Source organism: Mytilus trossulus, chromosome 11 (assembly GCF_036588685.1).
Source record: "Mytilus trossulus isolate FHL-02 chromosome 11, PNRI_Mtr1.1.1.hap1, whole genome shotgun sequence".
NCBI classification, from domain to species: domain Eukaryota; kingdom Metazoa; phylum Mollusca; class Bivalvia; order Mytilida; family Mytilidae; genus Mytilus; species Mytilus trossulus.
Genome location: NC_086383.1, coordinates 12,661,741 through 12,686,771, shown reverse-complemented (window position 1 = coordinate 12,686,771; position 25,031 = coordinate 12,661,741). Strand labels below are relative to the sequence as shown.

The 25,031-nt window shown below is 31.9% G+C and overlaps 1 protein-coding gene across 1 annotated transcript; it reads left to right on the top strand.

Moving 5' to 3' along the window:
* The first annotated feature begins 2 nt into the window (after positions 1-2).
* LOC134690746 (protein smoothened-like) lies at positions 3-25,031 on the top strand. Its single transcript, XM_063550799.1, has 12 exons — positions 3-17; positions 4,247-5,118; positions 9,121-9,333; positions 14,253-14,425; positions 15,831-16,050; positions 17,248-17,371; positions 18,497-18,589; positions 19,558-19,666; positions 20,157-20,345; positions 20,610-20,746; positions 21,569-21,706; positions 22,099-25,031. The coding sequence occupies exons 2-12, from the start codon at positions 4,690-4,692 to the stop codon at positions 23,187-23,189; spliced, it is 2,916 nt and encodes a 971-aa protein (XP_063406869.1). The 5' UTR covers positions 3-17; positions 4,247-4,689; the 3' UTR covers positions 23,190-25,031.

Here is a 25,031-nt window from a genome sequence, read left to right as displayed (position 1 = left end):
ATATTAATTTAGGTCAGGTAAGAACACAGGTTGTTGGCTACTTATCAACATTTTATTGACTTATTTACATAGTCAAAGTGTTTAACAGATTATCGATTACAATCAATATTATCTTATGTTAGTAAATGGCGGGTAGTTTGATTTGAAAGCGAGTACAAAGTAGAGAAACTGACCAAAATTGTATGGTTGACCTCACCTTGGTCTTTGTTGATTTCCACACAACTTCAAAAATCTAGAAGCTATGACTACTATATTGTGTATTGGTTGATGCAAATGTCAGTGTGTTGAAAAGACATTTAAAAACACAAAGAAACTGACATTTCTTTATATCAGTAGGGTGTTATCTTATGTGAAGTTATTCAATTAAAAAAAAATAAAAATAGAAAATTAGTGTACTCTTACAACTGAGATTGATCTTATAGGTATACTGAATTGTTCATGACTTACGTTTTTTTTGTGAAATTGACTCCTTAGGCCCGTAGCCAGGAATTTCCAAAGGGGGGTTGGTTGGTCTCACAAACTCGACTTTAACAGTCACAATTTGAACAGAACATTGACTTTATTTGTTTTCAAGGGGGGTTCGGACGAAAAAATAGAAAATTAGTGTACTCTTTCTTCTTAGTCTTAGTCTCTATCCATAGTCTACTGTATCACTAGTCTTGCATTGACAGTCAATACCAATGAATATTGAGGTTGTGAGTTTGGCTTCAATTTTGATTTCAGGGTAAGTAATTTTACCTACACATGTTCATAGTACAATGACTCTCTGCACCCTGGCTTTCTCCAGGGATGAAAACTGACCCCATGAAATAACACAATAAAGTTAAAAGAATTATGACAACTTGATAGGCTATTTTTATTTTTTGCTATAAATCCTCGCTGCAGAGCACAGCAGTATGGAATTCCACAGCAGTATGGAATTCCATTGCAGATCAATAGTATTATACTTAATTTTGCTATATATACATGTATACCAAAGGTTGATAATTAGATTTGACATAATTTAAATTTTGCTGTGTGGCCCTCTTACGATGTCATAATATTATGATCATGATTATTGTCGGATAAACGTTAATAAGGGGGGATAGGATTTCGGGGTTGACCCTTTCGAGATCCAGGAATTCTTTTTTCGGATTTCGGGATGACTGGATTTACTTTATTTAATTTAGGGACCTCAGGATTTAGTGTTTTTAAGCCCGGGATTTCGGGATCAGGACCCCTCCTATCCCCCCTCATTAATAGAATTTTTTTTCTTAATTTTGCAATGTAATAATCATCAGTGAATGATTACAGAAATTTTGGAATACTTAAAAATTCTATACCTACATGACCTACATGTATTGTGTTCTTGTATTTTTTTGAAATATCCAAAAGTAGTGATAAAATAAGTTAGGGTTCCATTAGCGAGGACAATAACCATGATAACCTACTTCTTTTTTCTAATGGTTGCACAAATATCCCCAAATCCATCACTAATAGGGAAAGTATTATAAACTAAATTTACAAACCAAACTGGGTAAAAACATTTGAACCCAAATTTCCAGGATCTTTGATTTATATTACAAATAAATGTATCTGAGAATTGAGGTTTGTCAAATTTTATGGAGTTCAGTATGTATCTAGATTTATTTGTAGAAAATTTACATGTATAGTCAGTCAGGGGTACTACTTGTACAGTCATCTTTTTTACTTGAAGTTTTAAGAAGCAAATAATAATTGATATATACCTATATAAGTTAATTATAATGTATGAATTACCTCCCCTTAATTTAAAAAAAAAAATACTTGTATTATTTATCCCACAAAAATTCTGAAGTTTGGAGATGTAAAAACATGCATTTAACAATTTGAGCTCATAATTTTTTATTAGAGTTCAATGTTTCATCTCATAAATTCAAATTTCTTTTTGTAAATAAACAAAATAAGTTCTTGTGATTCCATTCGCAAATGATTTTTGGCAATCAATGGGTCCCAAATCTGTATTAGGCACAGCACAGACCATATTAAATGACAACATAAGATGTCAAAATATCTATTTAACACAATAAAGAAATGAGACTTTTGTAAGAATTAGTCGACATGTTCCATATTATCAGGAATTCCCATGGAAGAAAATTTAATGATGGAGCAAGGAACTTTGACCATGACAAAATCCTCATACCGGTACATTTGTACATGTACTTTGTTTTCTTGCTATTTTGGTAATTGTATAGGACTTAAAAATCAGTTGAATTTTTTTTTTTTCACTGTTTAGACAGAAGTCGGGAACAGGTATCAATGATTTGCAGCATCAGCTAATTAAGGCCACACTTAAAATATTTTGGTTTGCCCAAACCCTACCCAAAGTTGAGACAGTGGGTAGGTAGGTAGGCATTTTCTTTTTTTTTTATTTCAAAAAAAAAATTGAAGTATCAGAAGTTTATTAGTCTTCATGCCTTTTTCATTAATAAAAATACTTCTTCAAATCAGGACAATAAAAGAATTTGAGTTGGCAACTTTTTTTCTGCGTAGGTAGCGTTTGGGAAAACAAACCTATTATTTATTATGGCCTAATGTACAAAAATGTATGTAAGTTTTCATTTCTAATAAAGTCAGTTTGAAGACTTGGAATTCTCAGTTATATCTCTATTCTTTAACAATTGTAACAATTTGAATTGACGTGCTGATGACAATTTTTTTTTAAGTGCTCAAAAGGTCATAACGTAGAGGCAGCCAGTATTTGGCAATCAATCAATCAGTATTTATATCTATTTAAGTGTCATATTTAAAGGTCAAAGTTATAAGAGAAGTTCATTCATAAAATCTGTCATATTTTGCATATACACATGATAGTTGATTAAAGCCTGTTTTTGGATGAACGACTTGTCAATTTTTTGGCCTCTTTGAATATTTTTTACGTTTTTGAAATTTGATATTTTAGTGGGTGTTATAGCATTTAAAGTTGTTTGAATATGTTCTTCTCTTTATTGCTACAAATCCAACAGATACATTTGAATTAAACTTACTGAAGATTAACCAGAATTTATTTGCTTTGTAATTTAAAATGATAGCACAGTTATATTGTACAAATATAGTTTAAAAAGCATATCACATGATTTTTTCTGTGGATTTCAAATTCGATTTCCTTATATTTTAAAATTAAAGGTAAGAAATTTATAAAAAAAAAAATGATACAATTAAAGATTTTACCCTTAGATGATGTAGTAACTTTATAAACAAAAATGATACAATTAAAGATTTTACCCTTAGATGATGTAGTAACAATTAAAGATTTTACCCTTAGATGATGTAGTAACAATTAAAGATTTTACCCTTAGATGATGTAGTAACAATTAAAGATTTTACCCTTAGATGATGTAGTAACTTAATTTGATCTCCTGATCATCTGTAACATTGACATCAATTGATCAGAGCTGCATTTAATATTACTAAAAATGTTACTTTGAATTTCCAATTTATATTTTAACTTCATTTTATTGTTTTTGAGTCAAGGAACCAAATTGAAACTTTTAGTCAATGTTAGTGCGTTATAATCATTAAGTGAAACAATTATTTTGTTGTCATTTGTCACAGTTTAAATTTTTGTTCTGTGTTTTCAAGCTGAAGTTAATAAAATAAAGGATAGACATCTGCATCCAATTTGATACACTTAATGTGGTACCCAACACTTTCAGTAAAATAAATTTGGCTCGTTTAATTTTCATAAAATGTTGACAAAGTATTAACTTTGACCCTTTAATAAAAATATAAAAATTTCAAAAATTTTTAACCAACCATTTTGTCAGAAAAATTACACTGGTTATATAGTAGTATATAGTAGTATGACAAACACCAGTTTTGATCATCAACAAGCTTATTAATCCCTTTACAACACAATGTAATTAAAACCTTAAGCTGATTTTACAGAGTTATCTCCCTGTAGTGTTAGGTAGCACCTTAATGTATAAATAAGGAGATATTTTATGATTGCAACCAATGGGTCAACTATCAAGAAGAGACCAAAGAATGAGAATTTAAATAACTTATTATGAAACAACCTTCAACACTGAGCAAAACAATGGAACCCATTCTATGTAGTAAGCTATTAAAGACCCTCGCTGGTATGTCAAAATGTGAGACAATTCATAAGCATGATAAGAGAAAGTCAACATCTGGAATCGAGATATAAATGTGGTTAATATTTATGTTACCTATAAAATTTAGATCTTCCATTTACCTTATAATAATACAATAATTTCAATTACAGGTAAGAGAATTTCTGGAGGATGGGAGAATGGTGCCTGTTCAATCCCAACGTGTTTCAATCATACATGGTACATGTACAGAAGAGATGTTGGGTTAAATGTTCACATTGCATTTAGTTGTCACAGCGTTTAGATAAAAAATCTACAATAACAATTTCGCAATATTATATGGAAAAGTTCAACAACTATTTCATCATCATTTATATCAAAATGTATATGAACACATCATTTAACTGGAATCAATGATATTCTTGTTAGTATGGAAACGCGGCACAAACATTAATATACTTGGATACTCGAATAACCTCTAGATACATTCTATGAAAAGCCAGTTTTAAAACAATAAACAGTGTTTTGACACCTTTTAGTTAAAGTGATTCTTTTAAACATGATAAGGCTTTAATATTTTGGTTTCCTTTTGTGGTGTATTTGAATTTTCACTTCAATGTTTTCCAAAATGGTGTTAAGAGAGGCAGCATTATTATTACTATTGATAGTACATATTTCATCCAGTCAGACTTGTTTCGAAAATACAACTTGCCAGTCGCTGAATACTACAACCACATGTCTTGGTGTTACCTTGACCTTCACTCATACATCACTGGAATTCGCTACAGATTCTACAACATTAAGTTCCGTAAATGAGAAGTTAAAACTCTGGGAGGGTTTAAAGTATGTTCCTGAGTGCTGGTCTTTGGTGCAACCTTTTCTTTGTTCAGTGTACTTGCCTAAATGTGACAGGGGGCAGGTGGAGTTGCCTAGTAAAGAATTATGTAAGAAGATAAAATCACCGTGTAAAATTGTTGAGATTTACCATGGAGCCTGGCCTGATTTCTTAGACTGTGATGAAAGCCATTTTAAAGCAGGCTGTCTGGTAAGTTTATATAATACATGTAATACACACTATTAATTCAGAAATTATTGTGTGCATGATGAATTATTGGAATCTTTATATAATAATTTAATTTTGGATGTAATGCGTCTTCTGATTGGCTGACGTTAATTTGTTATGAGCTCATAGACATAATTCAGTCATGTGACCGTGACGTCATCAACGTTTTTTCATGGTTTTCTACAGTTTAAAATGAAATTTAGAATTAAATTATAAGAAATGACTAATATATTTTCTGTCTATTGGAAATAACATAAAAAATGTGGTGCACGTACACTGATAAATAACCGCTTCGCGAGTTATTCAGTGTGCACCAAATTTTTTATGTTATTTCGAATAGACAGAAAAAATATTACAGTCATTTCTTAAATGGACAAAAATGTGAGATCAAATATTGCGATTTTCAGAACATCTCCCTACAGATACATTGTTTATATATGTATCATATAACAAAATTTGAGTTCTTATTATTTGTGATACTCCACCATTCGCAATATTCGCATTAATAAAAACCTCGCAATAATCTCTGAATTTACAGTTTGCAAAATGATATGTGTTAATGTACATGTATATGTGCAGAAATCTAAGTTTTTAAGATTTTATCATGCATGTCGTCAAAGAATTCTATATATTTTATGATGAATTTATAAATTACATGTTGTATAATATTCATGATATTGGTAAAAGTTATTGCAAAAAACAATAACTTAATTAATGAGTTACATTTTTTAAACTGAACGTGCTAAAAAACGGAAAAAACACAATATAAATTTCATGCGTCCTTAACATTTTTTTGTGAAGGAGAAATAAAATATTTATATCCAGAATTATTTAAGAATTTTGAATTGATTTATGAAATGCTACCTTAAAATCTGTGTATTATAGTTTTATTTAATTGAGAAAACAATACGAAAATAGTTTTCCTTCCTATTATGATTATAAAATGTAATCTGTCACAATTTCAGTAGCTAAGAACTTTTCTAAACACACCTGTGAAACCTATCCTATCTTTATACTGAAATTTATTTCATAAATCATGTGGTTATAATTTTGCCATCAGCTGAATTTGTACAATTGTATATTGAATAATACAAAGTATGAGAAAGAACAAAATCACACATGGTTTAAATCAATACTGAGTAACTTTTGATGTAAGTTATTCCTAGAGTTTTGATTATTAGCATGATTTAAAGGTGAAGAAAATTCTACAACACACAAAGAAAAACTGAAATGTCCTAATAAAGTATTATGCTTTCAAGTGCATTTTAAAATGTCTTTTTCCAAAGATTTAAATGCCATTTACACTGTTAGGGAAGATGACTCATATTTTTACAATGGTGTGTTTGGTTCAGTGCTTTATATACACATTATAGTAACTAACATGGCTATTTTTAAACACAATAATACAAATATTTTGTGATCTTAAAAGACATTTAAATTTATGATATTTATATGTAAAGTATTTATTTTTGAAATTCACCTGTAAATATAGATTCAGATTGAAAATGTTATTGATGAAAATTGAATTTTCATAACACTCACAGTCACAACAGAAACCAAAATTTGCATAGATAAAGTTCTCTTTTTAAAGGTCTATTATGCAGCAATATTAATGAGCAATTTTTTTAAAGTCTCTTATAAAGTTTATATTACAACTTTTTAGATTACAGCAGATTCCATTGAGTGTGTAGCCATAGGTAATATCTTTCGTTAGCTTGCTTGTTAGCTTAACCGTGAAGTCATTGTTAGGTTAAGTAAACCACACTACTTTAAGAATAGACTAGTCCAACAGAAAACCAAACGATCTATCTGTTGGACTATGCTACATCGAAAGGAAGGTAGTATACCTGACCTAATAATGCCTTCACGGTTCAGCTAACAAGCAAGCTAACCAAATATATTACCTTTCGCTACACACTCAATGGAATCTGCTGTAAAATTTAGAGCTTGATACATCTATTTGTATTTTATAAACCCTTGGCAATCATGCCACATCTTCTGATTGCCCATGAGACAACTCTCAACAACAGACCAAATGACACAGAATTTAACAACTATAGGTCACCTTACAGCCTTCAACAATGAGCAAAGCCCATACTGCATAGACTACATGAGGGTCTGGATGGAGTATACTTAATCATGTTAATAGGGAATATAATGTGCAAAAAGTGCAGAATGAGGGTCATAAGTTTAAACATATTTATTTATAGAGATTGGGAAACAAGTTTTACAACTTATATTAATCCCTTTCCACTTTGCGGGTGCGAGTGCTGCCTTGTAGCGGCATTAGCCTACTCTTTTTCGAAATCTACAAGGGTGTCTTTAACGTGCAAGAGATATGGCTCTCTCTTAACATGGGTCAGCCATTTATCGTCCCCGTCCGACGGACTATCATCGTTTCCTCAAGACCATACTCGCAAATGGTGTCAAGGGAGAGCCGAAAATTGAGTTCCTGAAATTTTCATCCCAAACGGGAATCGAACCAGGAACCTTTGTGTTAGTAGTCCGATGCGCTAACCACTACACCACGGCCCTCTTATGAGGGTCATAAAGGACAGAGCCGAAATGAAACATTGTAATAATGATACAGAGAAATAGGCAGAAAAAAAAAGAATTGATAAAAATAGCACCAAAAAATTAGGAATAGAGAATAGCAGGTTGATTAGTTATAAAGAAAAGCAAATTAAAGATTAAACTATGTGTTGTTCAGAACGTCTTGACCTGCATGACTTCGTACAATATAAAAATAATATGATGTGGTATTATTGCCAAAGAGAAAACTCTCAACTAGCCATATACATGATATATATTAAGAACAAATGATTTAGAAGTCATGCAAGCACACATTATATGGGATAAATCAATATAAAATAGGAAGATGTGGTATGATTGCCAAGGAGAAAATTCTCTACCAGAGACCAAATGATGAATAATGAATACAAACACACATCAATATAAAAATAAGAAGGTGTGTTATGATTGCCAATGTAACAACTCTTCACCAGAGACCAAAAATGTAACTGTAGAAGCATACATTGTAGGAGATAAATACATCAATATAAAAATAAGAAGGTGTGTTATGATTGCCAATGTAACAACTCGTCACCAGAGACCAAAAATGTAACTGTAGAAGCACACATTGTATGAGATAAATACATCAATATGAAAATAAGAAGCTGTGTTATGATTGCCAATGTAACAACTCTTCACCAGAGACCAAAAATGTAACTGTAGAAGCATACATTGTATGAGATAAATACATCAATAGAAAAATAAGAAGGTGTGTTATGATTGCCAATGTAACAACTCTTCACCAGAGACCAAAAATGTAACTGTAGAAGCATACATTGTATGAGATAAATACATCAATAGAAAAATAAGAAGGTGTGTTATGATTGCCAATGTAACAACTCTTCACCAGAGACCAAAAATGTAACTGTAGAAGCACACATTGTATGAGATAAATACATCAATATAAAAATAAGAAGGTGTGTTATGATAACCAAGGACAAAATTCTCCACCAGAGACTGAATGCATGATGTATAATTAAAACAATATAAAAAAGAAGATGTGGTATGATTGCCAATGAGACAACTATCCACAAAAGACCAAAATGACACAAACATTAACAACTAAAGGTCACCATACGGCCTTCAACAATGAGCAAAGCCCATACCGCATAGTCAGCTATAAAAGGCCCCGATAAGACATTGTAAAACAATTCAAACAAGAAAACTAACGGCATTATTTATGTAAAAAAATGAACGAAAAACAAATATTGTAACACATAAACAAACGACAACCACTGAATTACAGGCTCCTGACTTGGGACAGGCACATACATAAATAATGTGGTGTGGTTAAACATGTTAGCGGGACAAGCTAACATGTTTAACCATGCCACATTATTTGGTGTAAAATCTTCAAGATTTTATTTTTATTTGTCATAATTTATTTAGACTAACCATTTCATTCCATTTCAGTCACAAGCATATGATTCATTAGATTTCAACACAGAAGGATCCTGTATATCTCCTTTGGTTAGAACTGAGGATCCTGAGAGCTGGTATGACTATGCTGAGGGATGTGGTGTACAGTGTCAGAATCCTCTATACACAGACTCCGAACACAACCAAGTCCATGCTCTCATTGCTGTGTTTGGTTCAATATGTTTAGTCTGTACACTCTTTACTGTGGTAGGTTTATAATGTTTATAAGAACAATATATTGGTGAAGAAAGACACATCTGTTATTTACAAATTAATTGTTAGGTTGATACAAATGAATGAGCGATTTTTAAGAATTATATCCCTTATGTCATAGTTGGGGTGCTATAAACAGTTTCGTACTAAAAACTAGGGGTATTTCCCCAGTGAGATTTACATACTGATGGAATTCCCTGCTATTTATATACCACTAAATGAAAAAGTTGATTGTTTTTTATGTTCAATGTGAAAAACATATATTGAAGTTCAATTAAAATGCCACTTTTGTCAAGATTTAAAAAAAAAAAAATGTTTTTGTGACTTCCTACTATATGGGAGGCAACTCCATAAACAGCTGATTTTCACCTGTTGCAAAAAGCACTTTGATTTGTCAGGCAAGATAGCTCCTTTCGGAGCAGGCGAACGTAGGCTGAAACTACATTTTCTTAAATCAGCCGGACAAGCTCTTCGAAATGCATATTATAAGAAATCTCAAATATATGCACAGGTTACTGATCCGTGTGTCCAAAGGGGGTCTGTTTTTAAAGTTTTTTAGGGGGGAAATGCCTAATTTCCAGCTGATTACTTGTACCAATTTGCATGTTTAAACAAGAGATGTTGGATTTTTTTTTATTTATTCAGAAAGTTCATAGAATTATCTTTCCATTGATGTATAGATATCTATATAACTATGAATATCTGACTTCTGCATGATGGGTCCACTATTACATGCCCTGTTACAGAATGACGTCACGTAAAAAACTGTTGATTGCACCCTTAAAGGGACAAACATATAATATAGTGAGGTTTTCGCATAGAAATGTGTTAGTGAATGGACTAAAACAATTCTGAAAAATATTGTATGGCATGTGTACATTAATTTTAAAGCATCAGTTTGGTATATTTAATGCAAATATTACAGATTTGTACATAGCAACCAGATATAAGAAAACCAGACTCTGTTCAAATTTTGAAGTTTTTCAGCTTATTGCGACGTCATGATACTTTTATTAATTCTCTCCTATATATGGAACCAAAAGTTGCACATTCAAAGTGTTGATTTTTTCTTCTTTGGCCTGTACTACTGATTAGTGTAACATGGATTTTTTTTCATTAATTTATATTTTTTGTACTTTTTATAGTTAAAAGGCTCCAAGTATCATATATAAGAAATACACTATTTCAATATTTTTCTCAACTCAGCTACAACTTAGTTCATATAATAATAGGGACAAAATATGTTTAAAGTAACTTTATTTATGCTTATTTTACAGTTTTTATTCTATTTATTCAAAAGAAACCCAATTTTATGTTTTTTCTTTTTAAATAAACTGATGACAATAGGATACAGGAAATGTTTGGAATATGCCAGTTAAACTATTTGCCACTGGCCAAAATACCACAACTATGCGACATATAAAATTAGCTGTAGTTTCACCATTCGGGGTCACAATCCTTAAAGTAAGACATCATTTTAATCGGTATTGTGTACAGATTCACAAAAGCTGAGAATTTTTTATATATCGCATACAAGGTTTTGCTTAAGGGTGCTATAAACAGTTTCGTACTAAAAACTAGGGGTATTTCCCCAGTGAGATTTACATACTGATGGAATTCCCTGCTATTTATATACCACTAAATGAAAAAGTTGATTGTTTTTTATGTTCAATGTGAAAAACATATATTGAAGTTCAATTAAAATGCCACTTTTGTCAAGATTTAAAAAAAAAAAAATGTTTTTGTGACTTCCTACTATATGGGAGGCAACTCCATAAACAGCTGATTTTCACCTGTTGCAAAAAGCACTTTGATTTGTCAGGCAATATAGCTCCTTTCGGAGCAGGCGAAAGTAGGCTGAAACTACATTTTCTTAAATCAGCCGGACAAGCTCTTCGAAATGCATATTATAAGAAATCTCAAATATATGCACAGGTTACTGATCCGTGTGTCCAAAGGGGGTCTGTTTTTAAGGTTTTTTAGGGGGGAAATGCCTAATTTCCAGCTGATTACTTGTACCAATTTGCATGTTTAAACAAGAGATGTTAGATTTTTTTTTATTTGTTCAGAAAGTTCATAGAATTATCTTTCCATTGATGTATAGATATCTATATAACTATGAATATCTGACTTCTGCATGATGGGTCCACTATTACATGCCCTGTTACAGAATGACGTCACGTAAAAAACTGTTGATTGCACCCTTGTCACAAATTAACTATTGATTTAAAAGAATTATCTCCCTTATGTCATGGTTGACACATATGAACCATTGATTTTGAAGACTTATGTCCCTTAGGTCATTGTTGACACAAATAAACTATTGGTCTCCCTTCTGTCTTAGTTGACACAAATGAACCAATGATTTTGAAAAGTTATGTCCCTTACATCATTGTTGACACACATTAGCTATTGATTTTAAAGAGTTATCTCCCTTATATCATGGTTGAGACAAATGAACCAGTGATTTTAAAGAATTATGTCCCTTGGGTCATGTTTGAGGCAAAATAACCAGTGATTTTAAAGAATTATTTCCCTTGAGACAATTGAACAGGGGGTTTTAAAGAATTATGTCCCTTGGTTCAGTCATGGTTGAGACAAATGAACCAGTGATTTTAAAGAATTATGTCCCTTGTGTCATGTTTGAGGCAAAATAACCAGTGATTTTAAAGAATTATTTCCCTTGAGACAATTGAACAGGGGGTTTTAAAGAATTATGTCCCTTGGGTCATGGTTGAGACAAATGAACCAGTGATTTTAAAGAATTATTTCTCTTGAGACAATTGAACAGGAGGTTTTAAAGAATTATGTCCCTTGGGTCATGTTTGAGGCAAAATAACCAGTGATTTTAAAGAATTATTTCCCTTGAGACAATTGAACAGGGGATTTTAAAGAATTATGTCCCTTGGGTCATGGTTTTGACAAATGAACCAGTGATTTTAAAGAATTATGTCCCTTGGTTCAGTCATGGTTGAGACAAATGAACCAGTGATTTTAAAGAATTATGTCCCTTGTGTCATGTTTGAGGCAAAATAACCAGTGATTTTAAAGAATTATTTCCCTTGAGACAATTGAACAGGGGGTTTTAAAGAATTATGTCCCTTGGGTCATGGTTGAGACAAATGAACCAGTGATTTTAAAGAATTATTTCTCTTGAGACAATTGAACAGGAGGTTTTAAAGAATTATGTCCCTTGGGTCATGTTTGAGGCAAAATAACCAGTGATTTTAAAGAATTATTTCCCTTGAGACAATTGAACAGGGGATTTTAAAGAATTATGTCCCTTGGGTCATGGTTTTGACAAATGAACCAGTGATTTTAAAGAATTATGTCCCTTGGGTCATGTTTGAGGCAAAATAACCAGTGATTTTAAAGAATTATTTCCCTTGAGACAATTGAACAGGTTTTTTTTAAAGAATTATGTCCCTTACATCATTGTTGATTTTAAAGAATTATGTCTCTTGGGTCATGGTTGAGACAAATGAACCAGTGATTTTAAAGAATTATGTCCCTTGGGTCATTGTTGAGACAAATAAACCAGTTGTTTTAAAGAGTTATATCTCCACATCACAAATTTTCAAAATTATAGAACCATTGTAAAAATTCTGAATTTTAAGTTGTATTTGTGTACAAAATGCTTTAGAATCATAAATATCATATATATTTCTATCTTTACCATGCACACAGGATAATTGAAGCAGGTATGTACTTCCCATTCCCTATCTTGTTTCTATCACTTTGTAAACCTTGAAAATGTTCAGACCCTCTACGACTACATTTTAATCGTTATTCAAAAAAAAAAATGCATGAACAGAATATTTCTGAAGGTAAAGGATATAATAACTATATTGTACTTTGAAATAAACTTTGAGATAAAAGCAATAAAAGTACCGCAAGTTTTCTTTGGGTGTTATAATCAAAAACTTTTAAGGCCAAAAAATAACTTTAATTAACACTTGTGTACTGAGACTCTTCAGTAATTTTATAAACCAAGCTTCTATAAAAAAAAAAAACTTAATCACAAAGCATTTAGCATAGACCAGACTGCTTTGGTTTTAAACATTTGTTTAAGTGATGAGACAGTTTTACCGTACAAAATCTGTTCATTTTATCCCTGAATACGATATAGTTTTTATTTCTAACTTTATTACTTTGATTCTCACGTTGTTATTGATGTTTTGCACACAATTCCATGACAATACTTTTTTGTTGACCTTTTGCACATTATCAAGATACACATTTCCTGGTGTAATTTATATAGGAAAAGTGAAATACTGCCAACAGGCCTTTAAAGTTTCTATGAAATAACTTATATAGACATAATAGATATAAGAAGATTTACTAATGAAAAAACTCCCAATCGAAGTCAAAATATATAAAAGTAAACCATTATACAGGTCAAAGTTCGTTCTTAAACACGGAACATTCCATACAATGTTTTAAATTCTATTGGTTGTTATGAAGACAAGATTGAGGTCAAGTTCTATAATTCACTTATTTTATTTTTATTGTTGACAGGACTAATGCAATAGTAGTTTTTAAATTTAGATATTTATGTTATTATTGACATAATTGACCTTAAGTTTGCTATCAATGTTTATAACCTTTACTGATTAGATTTAAGGTCCTGGATATATTGGGATATAAGCACAGAATGTAGCAGGTCAAACTAGCCTTAATGTTGTTTCAAAATACAGAAAATCTTGAAACAGTACATGGGTTAATAAATATTGATACAGCTCACTAGCACTTGAGGTTTAAATGCTTTAGTCCCAAGTATCAGGCTTGTGGATTTCTTAACCCCTGCAATATTTACTCTTTTTTTGACAGAGAAAGAACAAGGTAATAAAATACAACTTGAAACATGCAATAAAATAATAACATAATTACTATAGTATCTGTATATATTTCAGTTGACTTTTTTAATTGATTGGAAAAATTCTAAGAAGTATCCAGCTCTGATCCTATTCTTCATCAACATATGTTTCTTCCTGTCCAGTATTGGTTGGATGGCCCAGTTCTCTGGTGGGGCTAGAACTGATATCGTCTGTAAGAGTGATGGCACCATTCGTGAAGGTGGACCACTGTAAGTAGTCTTTATCAATTTACTCATTGTTGAAGGCTGTACAATGACCTATAATTTGAAGCTTCTATGTCATTTGGTCTCGTGGGCAGAGTTGTCTCCTTGGCAATCATACCACATCTTCTGGTTGCCAATGAGACAACTCTCAACAACAGACCAAATGACACAGAATTTAACAACTATAGGTCACCTTACACCCTTGAACAATGAGCAAAGCTCTTACTGCATAGTCAACTATAAAATGCCACATGACAACTGTAAAACAATTCAAACGAGAACAGTTATAGTCTAATTAATGTACAAAAAATGAAAGAAAAACTAATATGTAACACACCAACAAACAACAACCACTGAATTACAGGCTCCTCACTTAGGACAGGAACATACATACATAATGTGATCCTAACCTTACCCTAAGACATTGGTGTAACAGTACACTATAAGAAGAACTATAAAAACAGTTGAAAAAGGCTCAACTCACCAGATGAATACAAATAGAAATACATGTAACAAAAACCGAGTGGACGTGGCCAGGTACTTGTATATCCCAACAAGAAAAGGACACTAATTACTGATCTGAGAGTACTAGCAGTTACTGACACTTAGTTTAAACCCACTAAAACTAATAAAAAAAAATCATGCATCTAAGACTAGCAGCATACAGTATTATATATTTATGATAATTTAAAAATAAATGTGGGGAATATAATAATTGTTTATTTATTTCCATACTGCTAATATTTGTTTTATTTGAAGACAGAAAAGGCTGCACAGTGTCCTTTAATTCACCTATCAAAAACTTATTCTTCATTTTCAGGACCATAGAACCTGTGTTCTCTAATTTTTGTGCTATTTTCACATTTCCTGACCGGTGTGAGAAAAATATTTCTCCTCACTAGTGAAAAATCTGTTCTCGGCAAATGATTAGTCGAAATTTGATTATGACGTCAAAATGTTTTGTTTTCTTCTCAATTTTCCTATTGTGACGTCATCAAAAAAGGAGACCTTGGCTGATGACGTCGCATAAAAAGAGCACAATTTTCTGATTTTTTTTTTAAAAGAACGATAAAAAGCATTAGAGAAACAGATTCCAACACTATAACTCGTGTATTACGATATTTCTCCACTCTCGACAGTTAAATTTTATTATTTAAAGGGCTCGGCAAGCCTCGCGCTTTAAATAATAAAATTTAACTGTCTCGAGTGGAGAAATATCGTAATACACTTGTTGCAGTGTAAGAATCTATATTTATGTCCTCTGTATTATCTAGTTACCAACTTTTCCTCATTTTCAGAACAAGAGGAACTGCATTATGTCTCTTTGTTTCCCTTTAACCATTGTTTTAGGAGCAACTGCATTACGCCCCTTTGATTTCCGTTTAATCAACCTTTTCTTCTTCCCTTTCAGGACAGGAGAAACAGCATCCTGTACATTTGTTTTCATACTAGTCTACTATTTCTTCATGGCTGGTGCTGTTTGGTTTGTCATGTTGGCCTACGCCTGGCATCTGACCTTCGAAGCTCTTGGTACTCCACGTGATGATCTCTCCAATAAAACGTCCTACTTCCATCTTGCCAGCTGGAGCATACCACTAGTCTTAACTATTGTTAGTTTAGCTGTCTCTGAGGTAAGGCCAAGCCTAATCTATTTTTAGCTGATGATTTTTTGTCGAGCCTGCGACAAAAAGAAAGCTCAACATAGGAATAGTGATCCGGTGGCAGCAGCGTTAGCTAAAAGCTTTAAATTTTAGAAGGTGGAAAACCTGGATGCTTCATACTTTGTTTATGAATGCCTCATGTTACGAAGTTTCTGTAAGTCACATGTCCAATGTCCTTGTCTCATTTTCATGGTTCAGTAACTACTTGAAAAAAAAGTTTTGTTGTAATGTTAAATTCTCTTTTATTATTAGTAATAGGATAACTATATTTGATATGTGTGTACCTTGCAAGGTCCTCATGCCCATAAGACAGTTTTCACTTGACCTCAACCTTTTTATAAAATAAATGACACCTTATTAGATTTATTACCCTCAAATATTTTTTTTTGGCAATAATAGTTTAATAGAGGGACTGAAACTATCAGCAAAAAGAATCAGCAATATAACTTCCACCAAAGGATCAATATGACTGAAAATATTTATTTACTTCTTGTAGGAGTTACTGCCCTTTAATTATATTTCTGACACATTAAAATGTGTTTGCCTTTTGTCTTTGAAACTGTAAATGATAGACATAACCTATTAGGAATATTTTTTAGAATGTTTTTCATAAAAGCTGATATAAATGATACGACAAATGCTTAACAAAACAATGTACACGGAATGAGCATTTATGACATCATTTTATCATATGATGAATTGTATATACTATTGTTAGTTTAGCATTCATAAAAAGTTTTGGCAGCATTTTGTTTGTGTTCATACATCAATTGTTAATACAGGATTTAGGCATCATTCTTTTTACATCACACAGACTGTAGTATACTGTGAATTCAGAAATTATTGCAAAAATGTGTCAGGGTTATAATCACAATAATTTAAACTAGTATTTTGATATATTTCATATGAATAAATCTGACTTTTTCTTAATATCTCAAAATTTAAAATTGTACTTTAGTCTAAAATGAAAAAATTGCAATAATAAATGCACACAATAATTTCTGAATTTACAGTATGAAAAAAGTATGTACTATGAACCTTAGAGGGTCATTCAAGACATTTGACTGGGCAAGGAGTTTTAAATATATTCTTACACTTATCCATTGTCACTTCATGATGAAAACTAATCATTTCCGCTCCTATATTTCAATGTCTTATTTTCTCCAGATTGATGGTGATTCTGTCAGTGGTATATGTATGATTGGTTATCAAAATAAAGGATACAGAGCTGGGTTCCTGTTAGTTCCTATTATACTGGTTCTCATATCAGGCATGATATTTCTTGTGAAAGGTAAGATTTTGACCTTTTTTGGATGTATATAAAACTGTGGAAAGGTCAGGGAGTAGTTTAAATTCATTGTAGAAACAGTGTTATGCTGGGTCTGTTGAAAGGTAGAAATAGACTAGGCTACTGTATTAATTCAGATTATTTTGCAAGGTTTTTATTAATTTGCATAATGAACAGGGCAAGTATCTCAAAAATAAGTAGGAAGAGCAGAAGGTTTGATCATGAAAACACAATTACAATTAAGTTTGTGCACTATACATGCTATATTGTGGAAACATGTGTCATTGGGAATATAACAATTCATTTCTGAATGAAAGTTTATGCCAGATGATTCAAGATTTATGCTAGCCAATCAAAATACTGTGGATTCATTAATATTAGTCGGATACCAATTTTCTGGGATTTCGTAGGTACAGGTGAACTACGAATTCATATGTTCAACTAATAGCTTATTTTGAATAGGGTTTGTATACAGAGATTGACAAAACCATGAAATCAAATATCCACAAATATGCAATTTATCAGCAATCCACGAAAATAAATGAATCCACAGAAACATATTATAAGGAAACATACATCTAATTTAATTATAATGGAATAAATACATTTATGTGGTGTGTGTTCATTATCATCAATAGGGTACTTATCTTCAGGAATGTTGTGGTCATTTGTGAACCAAATTAAAAATGTCCATTTTAAATACTGTAAATTCAGAAATTATTGCGTGCATTTATTATTGCAATTTTGTCATTTTACACTTGAATGCGATTTTAATTTTTACGATTTTGGGAAAAGTCATGCTTAATTCAGTTAAAATATTACAAAATGCGAGTTTTAATTATTGCGTTTACAACTCAGTCGCATTATTCGCAATAATAAAAAATTCGCAATAATTTCTGAATTTACAGTAGGCTTATTTACAATATTTATCAAAACCAGAAAACAAATATCTATAAAAAATATTCACAAAAATTGGTTCCCTTGAAAATAAATCCATCTATAAGTAATAAAAAGTATTCTTAATTTTGCCTTTATACGGAGGTAAATAATTGCATTCTTTATATACGTTTGTATAAAATGATTGGTTCTGTCATGGAAACCTGAGTAGAAGTATTATTATTATTTCAGCATTTAAGACCTTATGGGCACTGAAGGTAGATACACCAGATTTTATCAGTGACAAAGCCAAGGCCAAAATTAAGGAGACTATATATAGATTAGGTAAGTCAATATGTAGATGTTAAGCTTGTTAATATCGTCATTTTGGAATGGACTACCACACAAAATGCGTACAGCTCAAAACACTTTTACTTTTAAGCAAAGTATCAAGGAGTACCTAACACAGTCCTGATAAGAAATGTTTGCTTCAATATATTTGTATATTTTTTATTTTCGTTTGATTTTTTGACTTCATGTTTACTTCTTAAACAGCATTATATCTTATGTTAATAACTACATGACTGTAAATTAACTACCGGTATGTGTAAATATCTGTTTTGATTGTATTGTAATTTGTGTGAGGGCTTCAGGGAAGATTAGTTTATTGTAACTAACTGAGTTTACCCTTTTTAAATACATAATTTATTATTATTATTATTATTATTATTATTATTATATTATTATTATTATCAGAGTATTAAATCAGTGTCAGATAGTGCCGGTACAGGATCTGCTTATTCTACTGGAGCATCTGTGTTGGTTACCCTCTGGTTTTTGTTTGTGATCTTATTTTCAGTTATTCTTCATCATGAGTTTTGAGTGTCCGCTTGGTAATTTCTACCTCTTTTATGTTATGTTGAAATAATTATTCCCTTGCTATAGCAGAGGCGCATTAAGTTTTATACCTCTCTGTCTGTCACAAACCAAAGACTTAAAAATTGGGGTTTACTGCTTCTCCAGTTCACACCAGTCATAAATGAGTATAGTCAGCTTTGTTTCAGAATGATATGTCTGGGTAGTTTTAAATATGAGCTCCTATGGAATTTTCACAGTGAATAGGGGTAAAGGTCATAAGAATGATTCTCTAAGAAAAAGTTGCTGTAAGGACTAAACAATTTTAGTGTTATATGACAGTTTTAATCATAACATGAAACCATCCGGTTACATACTTTATTCTTATTGAAGCCATATTATTTGAAATAAAGTTATTGAAAGACTTCATGAAATTTATTTTGAATTTTTGTTTTCAGCCATCTTTACAGCCTTAGCCTGTGTGTTTGTGGTTATAACATTTAGTGTACATCTCTATACCTTTACAAATGAGACTGAATGGGAAAAACATTTTAAAGATTACATATTGTAAGTAAAGTACTCTCTAATACCTGTTAATTCAAAGGTCCACCAGTGATATTATCATGTATTTTAATTCTAGTTAATATCATGCATACACTGCATATATATAGATATTTGTCATGTAGGACTACTTCTTATGCATTGAAAATGTCTACAACATTTAAAAGGAGAGGACTCTGGGATAAGTAATTGCTAAATGAGTGAAGTGGCAGTTCATGAAGGTATATATATTGAAATGAAACTGAAATTTCTATTGCAGTCTCAGTCTGCACCAAAATATTTTCATTAATCAGTCTAAGCACTAATATTCAGACATTTTATGGGTACAAACAAATTTGGCAAATCATTACTGGAAGGAATACATTTTTCTAGTTTGGAGCATAGAACTATGGACTACCAGTGCAGACTGCTGAGACAATAATTTTAGTTCATTATGATTTTAAACCATTTGATATGAGTTCTCAGTGCTAGAAGTTAGACATTGTTTTTGTTTCAGTTGCCAAGCAAATCTTACCGTGACCACCAGTGTATACAATACATCCAATAGAGTATGTTCCCTGGGAGACAGACCCAGTGTGGCTGCTGTAAATTTCCACATCCTGGCATTTTTTGGTGCTGGTATATTGATGAGCAGTTGGTCATGGACCAAAGCTTCTCTGTTGTCATGGGAACGGTTTGTCAGGAAGTAAGTTTAACTTTGAAAAGATTAAGTTTTAACAAAGTTTACCACAAAGTGTTACTGATTACTGTTAACCAACTTACTTTCATGGTTACTTTATTTCATGTTTATAAACTCACCATAGATACATCATACAATGATTGAAATTTTTTCAATTTAAGCGTCTCTGATAAGTCTTTTGTAGATATCAGGTGAAGACATGGATATAAAGTTAATGCTGTTGTAAGTTGCCTGGCAGAAAGTGTAATAATTACATTTTTTATTTTTCAGAATTTTCAACAGACCTTCCAGCAAGCCAGTAAAATTAAAGAAACACAAGATGATAGCGAGAGCTTTTGAAAGGAGGAAGGACATCAACAATGGCCGACTGTCTATAAGTTTTGGGAGTACACATGATGATCCATTGGGTAATATAAGGGTTAAGAGTGGAGTCATTTCTATTTATACAGTCAAAATTATCCTGGCTATTGTTGGTATAAGAATTTATTAAAATATTTAAAACAAAGTTTTTGATTTGTTGAAGTAAATATGCATGAAGAAATTGTAGAAATCTGGTTTCGAAGAATGCACAAATTTCTGTCAGTCCATAAAAATTGGTACTAAAGGAAACACTGTGGATTCATTTATTTTCGTGGGTATCAATTTCCGTGGATTACTAAAAAATTGCATATTCCTGGATATTCGATTTTGTGATTTTGCAAATCTCTGTATACAAAGCCTATTGAACATATGATATTTATTGAACATTTGAATCTGTGGTTCACCTGTACCCATGAAACCCACAAAAATTGGTATCCAACGAACAATAATGAATCCACATTACTCTAATCAAATAAATTTTAGAGCTATTTTCCAATGATTGTAGATTAGGACTTTGATAGGCTTGTTTGCCATGTTTGTATTCAAGTTTGCTCAAGCATTGTACTTAAGATTGACATCTGCAAACCATACAAAATAGGTGGATTTAAATCTGCATACATTATACTTAAATTGTTTTGGAGGTTACATATAAATATTACACGACAAAGCTAGTAAGGTTTAACTGTGCCCAATTTGTATTGTTTGCAGATAGCAGTCTTATTTACAATGCTTGAACAACATTTATGCATTTGTACAAACTAAGCAAGAAAACCAACCAAAGTCTTAATCTACAATAATTATGAAATTAGCTCTAATGCATTTTCACTAACTGTATCATGTGTTTAACTTTGTATTTGATATTTTTGTAGGTATGAAGTTTGACTTGAATAGTGTAAGTTCACATGAGATGTCCTCCACATTTGCTAACGCCATGCCTAAGTTGGTCAGAAGAAGAGGAGGCATGTTTGCCCCAACAGCAGGAACAAACCGTAGATACTCAGACTCAGGTATTGATTCCTTATTTGTCAAAGACAGAATAAACAGTGCATGTTTTATAAAAACTTTGACTAATATTTTAGGGTTCACTCTAAAATGAAATTTTTCATGGTCATACAAAAAAAATGGTGTTCATTTGGTTGAGATATAATGCTTGAAATTAATTTTTTTTTAAAACCAACTATTTTAAAAAAAAAATAAGATGTGGTATGATTTAAATTGGGACTACTCTCCACAATAGACAAACTGACACAGTAATTAACCATTATATATCATCGTACAGCCTTCAACAATGAGTAAAGCCCATACCACATAGGGAGTAGTAATAAATAACTATATATTTTTTTATAACAATATAAAATACAAGAAAAAAGTAACTAAAGACACTATTGACTTATTGTAGATGTAGGGTCTATTGCCTCTAAAATGGCTTCTAGACGTCAGTCATTAGATTCCCAACTGAGTGAAGCACAAGGCCAGTTCCAATACAGTGATGATGAGGATGCTGATCAGGAGTATGTAGATCTACCAAACATGATAGGGGGTGGTGGTGGTGGGACTGGAGTCAGTGATGGCAGGGGTAAACGGAGAAGAAAGAGGAAGAAGAAACGTAAAAGTCACAAAAATAGGGTTCTACCTGTTTTAAATCCTGTTACTAGGGAAATGGCTGCAGCAGCTTACGGAGGGAGGAGACGTGGAAAGAGGCGGAGTAGTAAAAGTTCCCTTGGGAGTCGTGCCTCTGCTCAAGGAGTTGATATAAACCTTGAGAGAAACAGCATTGAGGCTATGTCCATAGCGTCTTATTCTCACCAAGAGAGCTGTGACAACGCAACCATGCCGTTACCACCAAAAAGTCTCACCACAAACTTTGCTATATTTACTGCTAGTGCTTACGCTGGAGAATTAAAAACAAAGATAAATGATGATAGTGATAATAATTCAGTCCGTCATAACGGCAGCATGAGAAACAATAGCAGTAGCAGACGAACTAGAAATAATAGTGGATCTGTGCAAGCTGGCGGGAGAAAGAGAGTCCACAGTAATAGCATGAACTCTAGACAGGGCAGTGCTGGCATGAACTCTAGGCAAGGTAGTGCTAACATGAACTCTAGACAGGGTAGTGCTGGCATGAATTCTCGGCAGGGCAGTGCTTCTAGCATGCAGCGAAGAAACCCTGCCATCGATATGCGTTCTATAAATTCAAGACATGCTAGTGCTTCTAGTTTCAGCCAAAGAGCTGTATCATTAGAAATGAACAGGAATCAACGTCAAGGCAGCGCATCAAGTTCTCGTCATATGAACAACACATTTGAAATGAATGATTCAAGGACAAATAGAAAAGCAAATTCTGCAAGTAGTCGTTCAAGCAGAGGGACCCGCCAGTCATCTGCAACATCAAATAGATCCATTTTGTCAGCGAACAGACAACTGCCAGGGGAAACAACTGTGGTTCAAATAGATGAAGATTACATTTCTCAAGGGTCATTAGATTAAATGTTAAGTCAACACTCATTGTCTCTAAGGAAGCCGGATGCCCCCTGTCTACTATACTAGGGGCATTTCTTTTTTTCAAAATGTGTGTTTTCTTGTCATTTCCTGAGTCAATTGACTCAATTCATCCTGTATCAGGTTAAAGATTGCCTAATACACATATATTTTAAAGCTAAAAATGTTAGGCAGATTCAAAATTGTCAAATAAATGAGTACCTTCTAAACTTACCATTTTAATAAGTAAAAAAATAACCTTACATGCAATGTTTCCGTACATGTACTTCAAATGTACTTTGAGGGCCAGCTGAGGACCACCACCGGGTGTGGGATTTTCTCACTACATTGAAACCCATTGATGGCAATCAGCTTTTGTCTGCTCTTTGGTCGGGGTTTTTGTCTCTTTGAAATATTCCCCATTTTCATTCTCTGTTTTATTGCTTTATATAAATAACCAGTATGGTTCATACATCTAAATATTTCTTTCATCCTCAACGAGCTTCATTTGTATGCACAGTTTTCAGTAGATAATTGTTTTTATAATTATCTTGTTAAGATTGCATTTTACCAACATGTTTTTTTTTAAATCTTTCATATGATATTAAGTGAAAATGTTAAGAATAATTGGTGTAAGAATCTCATTTATTTTTATCCTACCTTTAAAAAAGGGGCATTTTGTTTTCAGACTGCATTAATTTTAATGCAGGCATTACACATTATAGTTGGTCTGTAATATTGGTGGGTATTTTTATTGATTGTAAATTAAAGTGCTGTATGATCAAGTGCTAATATTTTTCATGTGTTAGAACATTTGTTTTATTTTTAATTATTAGTCTTTTATAAGATATTTTATCATAGTGAAAAGTACAAAACATTTTTCATTTTTTAAGTATTTGTTTAATAGGTTGTTATTGATATTATTACTTTTTACAAGTTTGATATTTTGTGGTTTATCAAATGAGAGTTTTTGTATTTCTTAACTCATTAATATGATTAACAGGGTTCATCTCTGATGAAATCATGTCTGATTGAAGCTGTAGAGAATAATATTCAATAACTTTTTAGATAGTATGTATGTAAAACTGTTGCTTGAAATATTGCATTGATGGCCTTTGGTTGGTTTTTTTTACTCCTCGGTTGGGTTGTTGTCTCTTTTGAAACATTCCCCTTTCCATTTTCTATTTTATGATCTTATTTACAGTAATATAAGTGCTATCTTTTCTTCTTCTATTCATGTGTGCAAAATGATTTTTCTTCTGATACACCTTTAAATATCACATCTTTTCCCATGCCTGTCTGATCAATTTAAGCCAATCAATGAAGAGAATTTCATATCTGATCAATTATTTATCCAATCAATGAAGAGAATTTCATTCTGATCAATTATTTAGCCAATCAATGAAGAAAATTTCAATTTGATAATTATTAATCCAACCACTGAAGAAAATTTCATTTTCATCAATTATTTAGCCAATCAATGAAGAGAATTTAATTATGATCATTTTTTTATCCAATCAATGAAGAAAATTTCATTCTGATCAATTATTTAGCCAATCAATGAAGAGAATTTAATTTTGATCAATTATTTAGCCACCCAATAAAGAGAATTTCATCATATCAATAATATTAGTTGTGTACCTACATTATGGTAAAGTGCTACCTCAAAATGTTTTTATTTTTATGTTTACAATCTGTATTTCTAGATTACAGAGCGATTTTTTAAGCCATTATAAATGCATAATATGCAATGAGATTTGTGCTTTCTAAAAGCATTATTATGAAATTATATGCATATCAAGATTTTGCTTGTATCAGATTTGTTACTTAAATTTGTTCATTATTTGTGCC

Excerpts from the sequence above, each read along its gene's own strand:
- LOC134690746 (XM_063550799.1), top strand. The coding sequence starts at position 4,690 with ATGTTTTCCAAAATGGTGTTAAGAGAGGCAGCATTATTATTACTATTG. Across the intron at positions 9,334-14,252 it reads TCTGTACACTCTTTACTGTG|TTGACTTTTTTAATTGATTG; the intron begins GTAGGTTTATAA and ends TATATATTTCAG. Across the intron at positions 19,667-20,156 it reads CATTTTAAAGATTACATATT|TTGCCAAGCAAATCTTACCG; the intron begins GTAAGTAAAGTA and ends TTTTTGTTTCAG.